General features: G+C 36.2%; 1 protein-coding gene across 1 annotated transcript in view; it reads left to right on the top strand.

The window, feature by feature from the left end:
• Nucleotides 1-15311, top strand: part of PCM1 (pericentriolar material 1) — a 39992-nt gene that overhangs the window by 7861 nt on the left and 16820 nt on the right. Inside the window, exons 7-21 of the mRNA XM_066316923.1 lie at nt 2394-2571; nt 3524-3633; nt 4125-4341; nt 5545-5743; nt 6044-6220; nt 6976-7133; nt 7348-7562; nt 9405-9556; nt 9638-9767; nt 10459-10581; nt 11025-11218; nt 12302-12499; nt 13396-13618; nt 13741-13886; nt 14805-14995. Of these exons, the coding sequence (XP_066173020.1) occupies nt 2394-2571; nt 3524-3633; nt 4125-4341; nt 5545-5743; nt 6044-6220; nt 6976-7133; nt 7348-7562; nt 9405-9556; nt 9638-9767; nt 10459-10581; nt 11025-11218; nt 12302-12499; nt 13396-13618; nt 13741-13886; nt 14805-14995 (2611 nt within the window). The remainder of the gene's footprint in view (nt 1-2393; nt 2572-3523; nt 3634-4124; nt 4342-5544; nt 5744-6043; nt 6221-6975; nt 7134-7347; nt 7563-9404; nt 9557-9637; nt 9768-10458; nt 10582-11024; nt 11219-12301; nt 12500-13395; nt 13619-13740; nt 13887-14804; nt 14996-15311) is intronic.

Below are 15311 nucleotides of genomic sequence, written 5' to 3'. Positions count from 1 at the left end.
ACTTAAGTTTTTTTGTTTGGCTCTTAATTTTGCATCCAAGCTCTCTTTACATGCAGCTTGAATATTTTACATACAGAGTGCATACTTCTGGTGTTACAATGTTGAATGCTATGTGGAGCTTTATTGTTGTGCAAATCTTAAGAATGGCTGAAAATGTCTTCACTCTTTAGTAGATGTTATTAGATAGTAGTTTTCATTATTTGACATAAAAGATAAAATGCATGCTTAAGTCGGAGCACATTTTCCAAATCTAACATACTAAACTGTTCAATATAGGAGGTATCTTTTAGTTTGAGTTGTCGGCCCCGCATTGAGGACAAACTAGGGAAGTCAGCTTCACAAGAACAGGTTACAGACACTGATGTTACACCAAGCCCTAAAGGGAAAAGTGAGAGAGCTGCTCTGAATGACAGGGAAATCTGGCCTGGTGGGATTAATAGCCAGGATCATGGATTGCTTTCCAAGGTACACTTCAAAATATTCCTTTAGTCTCAAATAGGGATTATACAGGCTACTCTTCCCCATCCCCCTTATTAATTGCTTCAAATGTACTTGTTACTGACAGTGAATGTTCCCACTGGATTGCTTATCTGTATCCAACTGTCTTTTCACTGAATTAATCTTCTTTGCCTAGAATATTTTTTTTTCTTTGAATAGAAATGTTTTGCAACTTTTTCTTCCGAATTGTTAGCGTTGACAGTTAGCATTGATGTAACTCTGTACAGCAGATGTTGTGATTTTGTGTACATCATCCTTCTCTAAGTTTTGTTGTTCCCTTTCTTGGGAAAACATACTGTAAATGTGACTTTCAGACACTTTTCATGGTTACACTAATAGTCTGCCAATGCACATTTAAACTAATACCAAATACAGAAAACTAATTAAACATCAGTAGCCTTGACTTGTTCCACAAATGTTTTGGTATAGGTGCTGATATGAATATTTGGTTGGAAGGGGGAAGATTTTCAAGGGGCACAGTGTCTAAAACATCATTTTTACCCATTATGTGCTTCTCTATATCATTGTCCTTCCTGAATTTAATTTTTAAGAAGTCTTAATCATTTTTTCTCTTAAAATAAAAGACTTCATAAAAGACTTAAATGTTTGTCAGGCTTGCTAGTCTAAATGCAGAACTAAGTTTGAAAAATTTGTCAACGCAATTTTCGCGAACTCAAGCAAATCTTTTAGATAGAGCCTGGGTTATTTAATAGATGGGTGAGATTGAGACATGTGCCTTTGATCCTTTCTTCCCCTTGTTCCTTCCTGTGCTGATTTTTCAGTGTGTGATCTATTTAGACTCTACTCTGCTGTTTATATGAAAGGGGAGAGTTTAACAGCAATCATCAGTGTGAGTTGCAGTGCATCTTTTAGTGACTCTTTGAGGAGTTTAGACTTCTGGGTGTTTTCAGCTTTCTCTGCTGGAAAGTTGAGCATTCCTTAGTACCCAGAACTAGTTCAGAAGATGCCTGCTTCTATCCTGACATTTGATGCAGAGTATTTGGACTGATTTTTCTACTTTAGAAACTTAATACTATGTGGATAGAAGATTATGCTTTGAAGTTAATAGTGTTCTTTGTAAATGCTTGTTGTTTTCCATGATTTCATCTGTAAAGTGCAATAATGCAACTTCAGACAGGATCAAGATCTTAACTGTGGATTTCTCATTAGAATACTAAATTTGAGTGAAAGCTTTGATGCAAATCTTCAGGACCTAATTAGCATAGGCTGAGGAAAATAACTGAGTTTTAATGTATTTTAACTGCTCAACATGTTTTCATTTTTCAGAAATATTTCAAAACACTGTTTGAAAACAATCTAGAGAGGATTGTGTGTGTTTTTGTTACGAGATTGATGTACCCAAACCTGGCATAATCTAGTATCAATGCCATAAATACAGCACACAGAACTAGACACATTGTAGGTTAGAAAAGAGCTACTGCCTAGAACTCCCTGAAATAATCTGCTGAAGATTTTAGAGATTTTAGGCCAGTGCATCTCAGCTGAGATCTTGTGTTTTGTATAGCTCCATGATAGAATGCCTTATCTCACTTACATTTAGCAGTGTGAAAGGTTAATACCCTCCATTTAATTTAAAAGACAGAGAGAGGCTTGGGTTAGTCTTTGGGTCACATTAGGGCAGCTGACTGGCTCTGTGAAGAAAACTTAAACCCTCAGGAGCTGTAAGCACATCTTGGTGGTACAACCTTCTTCCTATTGGATGTCTGAATTTTATTTTTCTAAGTAAATACTATCAGAAAGGTGAAGCTGTTTCATTTTTATTTTTTTCCATTAACCAGACTGTTCATTTATATGCAAGTTGTGCTTTCTTTGGCACTAATTTTACTCATTCTCAACAGATTATAGTTATGGTAATGTTGCTCCATCTCTTGCAGGCCAGAGATCCTCAACAGGAAGCTAAAGAGGAGTTGGAGAACTTGAAGAAACAGCATGATTTATTGAAAAGAATGCTCCAACAGCAGGAGCAATTAAAGGCTCTTCAAGGAAGACAGGCAGCTCTTCTTGCTTTGCAGCATAAAGCAGAGCAAGCCATTGCTGTCCTGGATGATTCTGGTATGTGGAATGATGGTGTCTCTCATGTCATGTTAGCATGCTGACTGAATTATTAAAGCTGCAATTGTGAAATACATTAAAAAGGATTTTATTACTGGAAAGCCTCTGTTTCTGAAGAGTTGGCAATGTAACCTTATAAAATGATGTGTAATTTAAAAACCCAGAGCAGATTACTGTGGTTTACCTGTAAAATTCTAAAAGTGTAGGTTTTTCTCCTACCCAATGTTAAGATCCAAATTCAACTTGTGGCAAAAAAATGTTTTGGAAATTTGAAAACAGTGAAACTTTACTATGAGTGTAATGAAGTCATAATCTCTGGGGAAAATAAATAATACTTGTGCTTGATTTTTCTTATCAAGTGTTCGTTTTGTATTTGGGGGGAAAATAGGAAGAATTATTTGGGTCTTTCAACTTCGAGGCAGAGGGAAAAAGTTCTCTTTCAAATTTATTTCTCTCATAAAGTGAGAGAAATAAAGAACAAACCTCCATGACTCCATTTGCAGATATAAATATTGCTTCTTACACCAATATGAAAACTTGATGTCCTGTTAATTTATTTTTTTGAGAAAGTTAAATTACCTGCACTGTTGTTAATTTAGCTCTATTAAGTAATTGCAGTTTTATTTCTACTAAGTTTCTGTCAGCCTTAGACAAATTAGCTGCTCTCATTTTGCTCTGATCTTTTTAGCAAAACACAGAACAAGCCTAAAGTTTTTTTGTATGGTCCTTTACAAAGCAGCTCTGAGTTGTCTTGTTAGTATTTTTGTAGCAGAAGTCATCTTTCAAGAGTAAAGCTGGTGGAAAGGACACAAAATAAAAAAAATGTGTGCTGTATTTTTAGAGGGCCAGTATATTGATGGTGTTGTTAAACCACACATTTTAATTTAAATTAAAGCCTTTATTGATCACTGTGGAAACATGTTTATATTTTCCCCTTTTTCCATATGCCCAGTTGTAACAGAAACTACAGGTAGTGTTTCAGGAGTAAGCCTTACATCAGAATTGAATGAAGAACTGAATGACTTAATTCAACGCTTTCACAACCAACTTCATGATTCTCAGGTCAGTCCTGAGATTGTTCTGCACAGATTTTGCCATGATCAGTTTTTATTCTATTTAACAATGTAGGTCAATGTTTGTCTTGCTCATCTGTGTGTCTTTGCTAGTGAGGTTACCAGAGGTACCCCCAAACTTGAAAACTCAGCCAACTTGGAAATTCTTAAGGGTTATTAGCTTACTGATCTATGCTTTTGTGTCTCATGGGTTTCCATGAAAGTTCTAGAAAAGTAGAACTTTTTCTTTTTTTCTAGAACAAGTTTCATTCTAGAACTTGTTCTGGAACAAGTTTCGTTCTTGCAATTTAATTATTAACTCAGTATATAATTGGGATGTCATTAGAGTGTTTTCAGTGTATTTCCCTTTATAATATTCTTTTTTTTTGGTGTTGATTCTGGTGTTGCATAAAGAAGGCCCATAAGAAAGCTTTTTGTTTCTTGCAGTTTATTGACCTTTTTTTTTTAGTACTCTGAATAAAATGGAATTGCTCTTTTTAGACGCAGTCTGTGCCCGACAACAGAAGGCAAGCAGAAAGCCTTTCACTTACCAGAGAGATTTCACAAAGCAGAAACTCCTCCATGTCTGAACACCAGCCAGATGAGAAGACACAGCTTTTTAACAAGATGAGAATGTTGCAGGGTAAAAAGCAAAAAATGGACAAGCTATTAGGAGAACTTCATACACTTCGTGACCAACATCTAAATAACTCTTCCTGTAAGTCAGTACAGGCAGAATTGGATTTTTTTTATGAAGACAATGGTTTTAATGTGCATGTTGGTAACGTTTTAATTCAGGTTGTAATTGGCCAGTGAAGTGCTGGTGATAAAAACTGTGCTGGGGCAATGTTAATGAAAATGGTTACAATGCTGTATAAGTTTCTGTCTTAATGAGGAACTCTCCAGTAATGACGATGAGTGTCTATTAGCACTTTGGTTTATAGCATTAAAGTTGACTAATGTGACAGTGTGATGGATTTTTTTCCTTCAGGGCTTGTCTGTGACACATCTGTCTTGTGAAAACAAAGTGCCATATGAACTTGAGCTTTGTGTGTTTTTGTTACAGTACCTCTGCATTTGTGTACTCAGCATTTCATGTGTTAGTAGCTTTTTGGCAGTATGGCTTTGCTCCCTCTCTATCAAGGGTGCACTTGTGACAGGGACTTCAATCACAGGGCCCTACCTGTCTGGACTGGAGCTTTGGCCTTTTCTTTTAATGGCTTTGTGCTCTCCTTATTGATGCAGACCTATCTCCTTGCTGCTCTTGCTCTCTGTTCCTAGCAGTGCATTTGTACTGGGGAAGTTTTGTCCTCTAGCTGGAAACTTCTGAGGGCTGGTCACAGCATATTTCTGGTTAGCATTGAGAAATGATGTCTTGAAGCATGCACTTGGAGGACATGCTGATTTAGTAGTTATGTTACTGTAACCCAATTTTTCTGTATGTTTTCAATGTGAACACATATTTGGGTATGATTTCACGTGGCTGGAAGAAGCAAACATCCAGTTTGTTTTACAGCAAATGGACAAAAAAAGCTTAGCAGAAGTGAAAAATTTGCTAGGTTTTTTCTTGTAATCAAAATTCTAAAATGTTAATTTTTTATAAAAAAGCAATGCAGCCTGAAGTAAACCCTTAAAAAACCCTCTATGGGCAGATTCACAGCATGAAAGCTTCTACTTCTAACATTTGATAAAGCTAAAAGGAAATAATTGAAATCTTGTTTACAAAAGCTACCTTATTACTCACTGCCTATTGACATTGCATGCAGCAAAGCTTAGGAAAAAGCTTTTGTTTTGCTAAGGAAAGAAGTAATTAATTCTCTTGTGCATATTGGTAAAATTCTCTGTCGTTATTTTAATATAATTCAGTTAAACAGATTCCTTATTACAAATCGTTCACATAAGCTGTATTTCTTTTCTTTAGTTTTTCCTGCTTCAGGTTCTCCTCAGAGGAGTATTGACCAAAGAAGTACAACTTCAGCTGCTTCTGGTCCTGTAGGCATAGTTACTGTTGTCAATGGTGAATCCAACAGTCTGGCATCTGCTCCCTATCCTCCTGATTGCCTGGTTTCTCAGAATGACAGTGAAGAGGATGAAAATCTAAATCCAACAGAAAAGCTTCAGTAAAAGTTCTTTAATTTTTTTTTTTCACCATTTGCTTTAATAATTTGGAGTGTTACTTTCTTAATAAGTTTCATGTTAAGTAACTGTTTCCATTTTTTGATCTACCTAATTTAGTATCACTTACTTAGTAAGCAAGCTAATACTGTTAACTGAATTCAGAGCTTCAAGTGGAAGGTTCTTACAGCTTGGAAACTGGCAGTAAACTCTTAAAAATTTTAAAATCTATATTCTTTTTAACTCTAAATAAATTGGCTTAATATGGCGAAACAGATTAAATACTCTTTTATTTTCCTCCTCAGGAAGCTAAACGAGGTTCGTAAGAGGCTGAATGAGTTACGTGAGTTAGTTCACTACTATGAGCAGACATCTGATATGATGACAGATGCTGTGAATGAAAACACTAAAGAGGAGGAAGAAACAGAAGAATCAGAAAGTGATTCTGAGCATGAGGATCCACAGCCTGTTACAAATATTAGGTTGTTGTATTTTTTGTTATCCAAAGTCTTTGTAGCTGAGTTGTTGCTTCAAGAGACCTGCAATACGTTGAGTCAACCAGAAGTAACTTAAATCTGTGCTTATTACATTAACAAAATTACAAATTTTTTAATTTGAGGTAGCTGCTACATGGATGTTTAATAATTATCTAGTCCTTGGTGTCTTATTTATTTAGATTAGCATGAACATTTAGAAAATCGCTGTAAAGACTTCAAAAATCTGGAATTCCTTTGGGTTTAAGTACTGAATTATGTGTATGGAATTTCACTAGAAGATTAGTCTTAGGCTAGAGAATTGGAGTAAAAATACCTGTCAGTTTACAGAGGCATTTACAGCTAAATTCTGTGTGCCTCGAGGATCTTCACTTGATAAAAATGAACAGTCACTTAGCTGTGCATCATATAAAGCTTTTATAATGTAGACATATACCTGTAAGACCTAATGTATTGTTTCAGATCCATCAGGGGATAATTTAAAGCTGATTTCATTGTTTTTTGAAAAAATTAATCTATTGGAGAGATGAATATGGAGAAACTCCCAATGTCTGGACTGATTTTATATGGAGTTGGGAGTTTATTTGGTTTTTTGTTTGGGGGTGTTTGCTGGTTTCTTTTTTAGGCTGTGGGGTCAGAACACCCATTCATAAAAAGGCTAAAGTAAAATTGTAAAAAAGGCTAAAGTAAAACACTCATACCAGTTTTTAAAAAGTTAATATGAGAAATTTATTTTACTCTAGAAACCCTCAAGGAATCAGTAGTTGGAGTGAAATAAATAGCAACTCAAATGTGCAGTGTGGAACTAATAACAGAGATGGAAGACATCTTAATACAGACTGCGAAATAAACAACCGATCTGCTGCTAATATAAGGACTCTAAAAATGTCTTCTGCTTTAGGTATGTTCTAAAACCTTCCAATAATTTTACTGCTTAGTTCAAGTCTGATAGCTGTGCAGAGATTGGGAGATCCTTGTTTGGTGAGCAGAATATTCAAGAGCCTGATCATTAAGCTAATATTTTTCTAATGTCCAGTAATTACTGTGGATTTCAGAAGTTCAATAATGTGCCTTTGATATTCTTTTGTTTCATTTCCCCCTCTCCCTGTTTGCAGACTGTCAGAATAGGGAGAATGACAAACACCTCCATCTACCCCAAGGTGAAGATGATGAAGTGGAGGAAGATCGAGTTAGTGAAGATTCCTTGTCTACTCAAAGAAGCAGCCTGGGTGATGTTGCTGGAGATGCCGAGTTTGAGCAGAAGATCAATAGGCTTATAGCTGCAAAACAGAAGCTTAGGCAGCTACAAAACCTTGCTGCTATGGTGCAGGTATGTTATATTTATAAACTTGTGCCCAAAACTCTAGCATTCATTATTTCACATAATGTATCATTTCTGATAGGGGAAAACTGCTTAATGCAACAGGTCAAAATGTTAAAAAATTATTTTGAATTTTTTAGGTTAAAATGCCATTTTTTTAGGCTAGGGTAAAAGAGATACTGTTTGATTTTTCTGAATTCAAGGGTGCTACTTCTGGAGTTCAGTTCAGGGATTTTTGTGGAGGATCCTAGCCTAAGAGAAAAGTGGTCTTAATATTTAACCTCAGCACTGGATTACAAAATACAAACCAAGAAGCAGATAAATATTCTTTTTCAAAATATTAGACATTTTTAAGATTATAGTGAACATTCAGCACGTTTAGGTTTTTGAACCCTAGGTTTTACAGTGTTGTTCAATCAATGAAGAGTGTTTTTCATTAAAATCTTTGGGTGTTGCAACATGTTTGACTTGCAGCATTTTGGTTTGGGGGCAATAGTTTTATTTATTCCAAGAGTTTTGAGGGCCAGCTATATAAATTGGAATTGTTTTTAATTTAGAATGTCTCACACCTAATTTAGAGATATTAGCAGCACAGTGTCACAGATGTGATGTCCCTTCAAAAGCTCACATTTGAGCACCACATAATGTAATGTCTGCATACTGAATACACACAGGTGTGTCAGAAATGAAGAAAAAGAAAATGAAGAGAAAGAAAAAAGAAATGAAAATGTGAGAACTTTAAAACCAAGCTCAGTTGGAACTTATGCTTTACAACAGCAACAGTATAAACACAGCATTGTTATTTCAAGATAATACTCCTGTCAGAAGTTTCTCAGCATCTAGATCAGTGTTGTTTTTGATCATCACTGTAGAGATGCTAACTGTGCAGTGGTCTAAAATGGAATTAGAGATGATTCAGCAGCTTGCTTAATAAATAACCTAAATAAATAACCTAAATAAATAACCTAAATAAATAACCTAAATAAATAACCTAAATAAATAACCTAAATAAATAACCTAAATAAATAACCTAAATAAATAACCTAAATAAATAACCTAAATAAATAACCTAAATAAATAACCTAAATAAATAACCTAAATAAATAACCTAAATAATAATGACATCTCTTCAGTCAGCATATTTCCAAGGCTTGTTAAGTGTATGTGTCCTCAGCAAAGGTACAGTAGCTCTGTGACCTGTGTCATTCTTGGTCACCAGTGATCTCTCCTGTTCATCAGTCTTTATGAACAATCATCACATTGGAAAACAAAAGCAGCAGTGGCCACAGCTTTCATATTTTCAAACTGAGAAATGAAAATACAGAAATAATGAGAGAAATAAACTAATAGAGAACCAGTAGGACTTTCTTCCAAGATATTTTAGATCTGGTATTCAAGAGTAGTTTTGTTCTAATGATAGTTGCTAATGATAATATTTAATTTCACTGACTGCAGTAAATAAGCAGTCTTGTTCACCTCAGTCTCCTTCTTTACCTCCTTCCACCTCCCGTTGTTTCTTCATGTGCTCCTATGTTTCCATCCACTGAGTGTCAGGCAAGTGGTTTTTGCTTCCAGAATGAGACAAATCATCTGCATTTTTATTGGAAGTTCAGTAGTTGAGTGAGCAGTTGAGCTAAATAAATTCTCTCATTAATTCAATTTATCTTAAAGTCATGATGCCATGGTGATAATGACTTCTCAGTTCTTGATTTGTACTAAAGATAAAGCTGTTGAAACTGGTCAGTTTTGAAAAAAATCAAACTAGAACAAACTTGCAGAACTAAATTTGTTACTTTTTTTTTTTTGTATCAACCTGAAAATAATCTAAGTGCCTTTCTGGCATCCTTTCAGGAGGATGATCCTGAGCCTCAAGGAGCAATTACAAGTGGGTCTAATATTGGTGACTTCCTGGGTGAGATGGAAGAGACAAAGCAACAACCAAACAATGTCCGAGCAAGTTCCAACAAGTTAAAAAAGGATGTGAGGCTAAATGAAAAAGCAAGGTAAACCTTTGTCAGAGGATGGTGGAGCTGTGCTTCAGGCAACTTCTTGCCAAGTAACCTGTGGATAATTTATTTACACAGAGAGAAATTCTATGAAGCTAAACTTCAGCAGCAGCAACGGGAGCTCAAGCAGTTACAACAAGAAAGAAGAAAACTGATTGAAATCCAGGAAAAAATTCAAGTGTTACAGAAAGCTTGTCCTGACCTTCAAGTAGGTAGAATGTATTTCTTTGCTGGCTTAAGGTGTTGAGCAAAGAAACATAAAATATCTTGCTCACCGTTTTTTTTCCCTATGAAAATTGAACTTAAAATTGATAATACTTGTTTTGTATAAGCAGGTGGACTTTTAAACCTAGGGTCTGCTCATGTCATTCACTTTTCAGTGGTTCTTGTTCAGTGATTGGTGTGTCTTAAGTTTGATGTAGTTTGCCTTCAAGAGCCTTGATAGAGTCTTCAAAGATCCAGAACCTTCTGTCTTCTTTTAGCCTGAAATTGGTCTGTCCATACTGCTCAGTCACTGGTTCTTTAATTTTACTAGTCATTTTCTGGTGTTTTGGAGCAATGTTGTGTCTTGTAAGCATGATCAGCACTTTGCTGCATTTTAACTTAGCTCTGCAGGGTTTTTCATGCTCTTTGAAGATTAACTTCTTTCTGTGAAGTGAGCAGTAAATATCAGTACTATGAATTTATCAGTACTATGAACATTATATGCTAATACATAATTTAAGTTTTATTGGTTTCTAGGTAAGTTTTGAAATAAATATTTAGCCCTGATTCAAAAATCCTTTTCCCAAGATACTGACTTCCCAGCCTCATAAAGCCTTAACTGTGTTGGGTTTTAACTGCAGATAAGTTTTAGAAAGCTGTTATACTCTATTTTGCCATTTTGCTTTCTCTTTCAGTTGTCAACTGGCCCAGCAAATAGACAGACTTCACAGGCAACATCAACTCCAGCCACAAATGAGTCAGGCACAGCTGGCAAGTCTTTATTTGAGTGTGATGAATCTGTACCAGTAGGCAATGAGGTATTTCATACTTTATGTACAGTGACTTAAAAAGGGTTTAGAAAGGAGAAGTTTCAGGTGGCTTGGACACGTTTTAAGTAGCTGGCCTGGGGAGTGGAGCAGTACCTAGTTAACAAAGCATGTATAACTTTATTTCATTTCTGGAAAGAGGGAAATACTGACTTGAACTGGCAAGACATTTTCCCCAAGTATAGCACTTATTACCAAATATTAATATGAAAGTTGAATTAATTTTGAATCTTTACCATGAACACTGGATGATGTATACTGTAGGCAGGTCATTTTTGGAGAAAATTATGAAAGTATTTGTTGAAACCTGATTTATCTTTGTGTCTCCCTTCACCTTTTCCCCTAAAATTGTCTTTAATAATGATCTGGATATTACTTATTTTTTCTGGAAATTATGCTTGCCTTATATTGTAATTCTTCCATTTTACTGCAAGCAGTTATGGTCTGAGATGAGAAGACATGAGATTTTAAGAGAAGAATTGCGACAGAGGAGAAAGCAACTTGAAGCTTTAATGGCTGAAGATCAGAGAAGGAGAGAACTCGCTGAAACAATATCCACTGTTGCTGCATCTCTTAAAAGTGACGGGTCAGAAGCTCGCTGTACTCCACAGCAGAGCAGGACTGAAAGGTGAGAGCACATTTTGTATTGATCAATGGGTTGGGGGAGTTTCCTCTGTTCATCTCAGCACTCAATGATTTAACAGAGCAGGAAGTTGATTTAACAGAGCAGGAAGTTAATTTATTGGCTTGTGAAGTGACTGTTATTCAGCAACTTGCCAGTTTTATGGCTTTTCCCAGCATATTCACTCTCCTGTTCTACCAGTGGGGGAAAGAATCACCTTAAGTGAAGAAAGTGCATGGAAAATGCCAAATGATCACAGTAATTTTTTTCACCTTTACCCATTTTGTAGCATGGTAAAGTAGCACATTTCCAAAGCAGACAGTAATTTCATTTATCTGTCCCAGTGTTAGAAGCAGGATGCATGTTTGCATTGGTGAGAATCACAGAATCAGCTGGGTTGGAAAAGACCTTGAAGGTCAAGTCCAGCCTATGACCTGACACCACCTTGTCAATGAGTCCATGGCACTGAGTGCCACATCCAGTCTTCTCTTAAATGCCTCCAGGGATGGTGATTCCACCCTGGACAGCCCATTCCAATGGCCAATCACTCTGTGAAGTGCTTCTTCCTTCCAGCCTAAACCTCCCCTGACTCAGCTTGAGATTGTCCTCATGTCCTGTCACTTGGCTGCCTGGGACACAAGGCTGACCCACCCCTGGCTGCACCCTCCTTTTGGGCAGCTGTAGAGAGCAGTGTGGCCTCCCCTAAAACTCCTCCAGGTTAAACAACCCCAGCTCCCTCAGCCACTCCTCACAGGGCTTGTGTTCCAGACCCTTCTCTGGACATGCTCCAGCATCTCAACATCCTTCCTAAACTGAGGGAGAACTGGACACAGCACTGTGCCAAGTACAGGGGAAGAATCTCTTCCCTGGTTTTGGTGGCCACGCTATTCCTGATGTAACCAAGGTTGCTGTTGGCCTTCTTGGCCATGAGAGCACACTGCTGGCTCATGTTCAGAACAGTTTAGTTCTTTCTGGTGCAGCTTGATTAATTGCAGCTAGACTTGCAGTTGTCAACAGATTGTTTTAATAATTCATCATAAACTTGAAAAAAAAATACTCTTTTTTCTCTAACCCTGCAATGTTCCCTAGGACAATGGCCACCTGGGGAGGTTCTACCCAGTGTGCCCTAGAGGAAGAAAATGGAGATGAAGATGGTTATCTCTCTGATGGAGGTGGTCAGGCAGAAGAAGAGGAAGAAGATGCATCAAGTTTGAATGACAGTTTCTCTGTTTATCCCAATAACAACATACCAGAAAATGCCTATTTTGTTAAAGGAAACAAAGACAGGTTAGTAGCATTATTTGTTGATTTAATGCTTGTCTGAGTGTATTTGGAAGAGGGTGGAAGAAGCATTGCATTAACTACAAGGCATCCTGCTGACAACAAAGGACAAAGAGTCTTTCTTTCTGCTTGTTAGAGAGCTGTGTGTAGTGGCAATTTCTTTTCTGAGTCTTTGTAGCTGCAATGCATATAACTGATTGGATGATTTCTTTTGTTTTCAGTCTTATTAAAAGTCTGCCATTGAGCTCTCCAGTTGTGTGGCAGCGGCTCCTAATGTTTCCATTTGTTTTTAATCAGCTTAAAAGATAATCAATCTGTGTGAATTTTTTTTTGCTGTGATATAGATCAGTCTCTTCAAAAATAGTAGTTCAGGGAATTAAGCTAAGTCTGATTTTTTTCTTTCTAAATTGCTGGCTTCTGTAGTTGTGAAAACGATTTCTTAATTATTGTGAATAATTTTGATTCTTGTTTACCTGATTGACTTCCTTCATAACCTTTGTGTGATTAAATGAAAATGCCATGTTAAAAATAAGGTATATATTCAGTTATTTCTTCTGATTTGGATATCAAAATTATTTTAGTAGACAGTGGGCTAATCAGGGGCTGGCCCTGTCAGTGTATTGGTGGCTTCTGTTTTCATTGAGTGCTTATTATATGGCAGTGATAAAAAATACTAAAAACAAGACCCAGACACATCTTTAGCCCTTCTTTTGTGACAGTCATAGTCAGATAGGGGCTCTTGTTTTCCGTTTGTTCAGGATAATGTTAGATTAACAAAATGGCCTGTGTGATTGGCTGGCCTGTGCTGTGTGAGATTTTTGACATACAGCTTATAATGGAAGTAACATTAGTTGTTTGGATTGTCCGATTTCATCCTCATTCTTCAAATCTTCCCAACCCAGGTGGAAAAACTGCCGTCCCTTCTCAGCAGATGGAAATTACCGTCCGGTGTCCAAGGCCAGGCAGCAGCAGAACATAAGCATGCGGCGTCAGGAAAACTTCCGCTGGATGTCTGAGCTCTCCTATGTGGAAGAAAAGGAACAATGGCAAGAGCAGATCAATCAGTTGAAGAAACAGCACGAGTTTAGTGTCAGCATTTGTCAGACTTTGATGCAGGATCAGCAGGTAGATATGAAGGGCGGTTATTTTGCTGTTCTTATTTGCCTTTTTATTCTCTTTCTAACTCTTCCTAGCAGTAGCTTCTGGTTTTTGTAATTTGGTCACTGTTACATATTTTCTTTCCACAGACCCTCTCTTGCCTTCTGCAGACTTTGCTTACAGGCCCCTACAGTATGATGCCCAATAATGTTGCATCTTCACAAATACATCTTATTATGCATCAATTAAACCAGTGTTACACTCAACTGACTTGGCAGCAGAACAATGTCCAAAGGTTTGTTGACTGTATTAGTGTTTAACTGTGGAATCTGAAATGCTTCAGTACACTGAAGAATGGTTATGTGAGTAAAAGATGGCAGATAATGGTTAAATATGAGACTCTTGAACTTCTGAGTTCATTGTGAGATTTTGAAATTGTATGCAGCATTTCTGGTTGTCTTTTTTTCACCCACCACCCATTTAACACCTTTAAAAGTACTTTTCTAGTAATCTTCATTGAAGAGAACCAAAAGTTGACAAAAATCTGTTGCAATAGTTGTTTTTTAATATGCTTCTGTGTCTGTAGTCTTCACTAGACTACTTGGCAAGATTTTGGATTCTAATGGTAAAATACAGCAAAAAAGAGTTTTGTCCTTTCTTAGTGTTTTCAGTTAGAATTTATACTTCTTACTTCCCATTTGATTATACTACATTTGCCTTCTGATCAATGATCTTTTTTCAAAAAAGATGTAGTAGTCATTTTAATTCATTGCATGAAAGTTGAAGGTCTTCATCCCTGTTTTGTATTTGGTATGTGATATAAGGGTGCTATCCTCTTTAATAATTTTTAAAATAAACATTAACACCAGTTCTGTAAATACTTTGTATATTTGATTGTTTCTGTTGAAGTTTTCAACTTGCTTATTTATTTAGTATCTAGTCAATTTTTTTTTTTTGTTCTTGCAAGGTTGTTTAACCTGTGTATACATGATCCCTAGTATGGAGCAGTTGATTTTAAACCAACTCAGGATTAAATATGAGTAATTTTTTTCATGAGGTTTTTTTTTTGTTACCCAAATAGAGCACTTCTTTACATACATTTCATGGTGTAGGTGAAATAATAAAAAGCTCAAATTACTTGAGTATAATTTTACAATGTTCCCATAATAATGCTTTTTTTTTCTCCAAGTTGTTATTTTTTCTTATTTTTAAGGTTGAAGCAAATGTTAAGTGATCTTATGCAGCAACAAGAACAACAGTGTCAAGAGAAACCATCAAGAAAAGAGAGAGGCAGTAGTGCACCACCACCTCCATCTCCTGTTTTCTGTCCATTCAACTTCCCTCCACAGCCTATGAACCTCTTTGGTGTTCCAGGATTTACTAATTTTTCTTCCTTTACTCCAGGTGAGTATTCCTATAGGTGTGGGAATTAACATGAATTTCAAAAATTGACATTTTCTCATTTAATTGAAATTGTAACGTGAATTTAATGAATCTGTCACTTTTCCTTTATATTGAGATGGTCTTAAGAAGAAATTTACTATTTATTGGTAAATAATTGCATATTTTTACTCAGTTTGAAGAGCAAGATTCTCTCAGTTTGAAGTTAGTTTTACTTGAAAATATTCACTCCATGTAAGGTTTCAAATGTTCTTCATCCAGCATTATGAAAAACAATGTTTGAAGCTTTTATAGCTTTCATCATTTCATAGTTAAAATT

Source organism: Sylvia atricapilla, chromosome 4 (genome assembly GCF_009819655.1).
Source record: "Sylvia atricapilla isolate bSylAtr1 chromosome 4, bSylAtr1.pri, whole genome shotgun sequence".
NCBI lineage: Eukaryota > Metazoa > Chordata > Aves > Passeriformes > Sylviidae > Sylvia > Sylvia atricapilla.
This window is presented reverse-complemented; position numbering and strand designations above follow the sequence as displayed.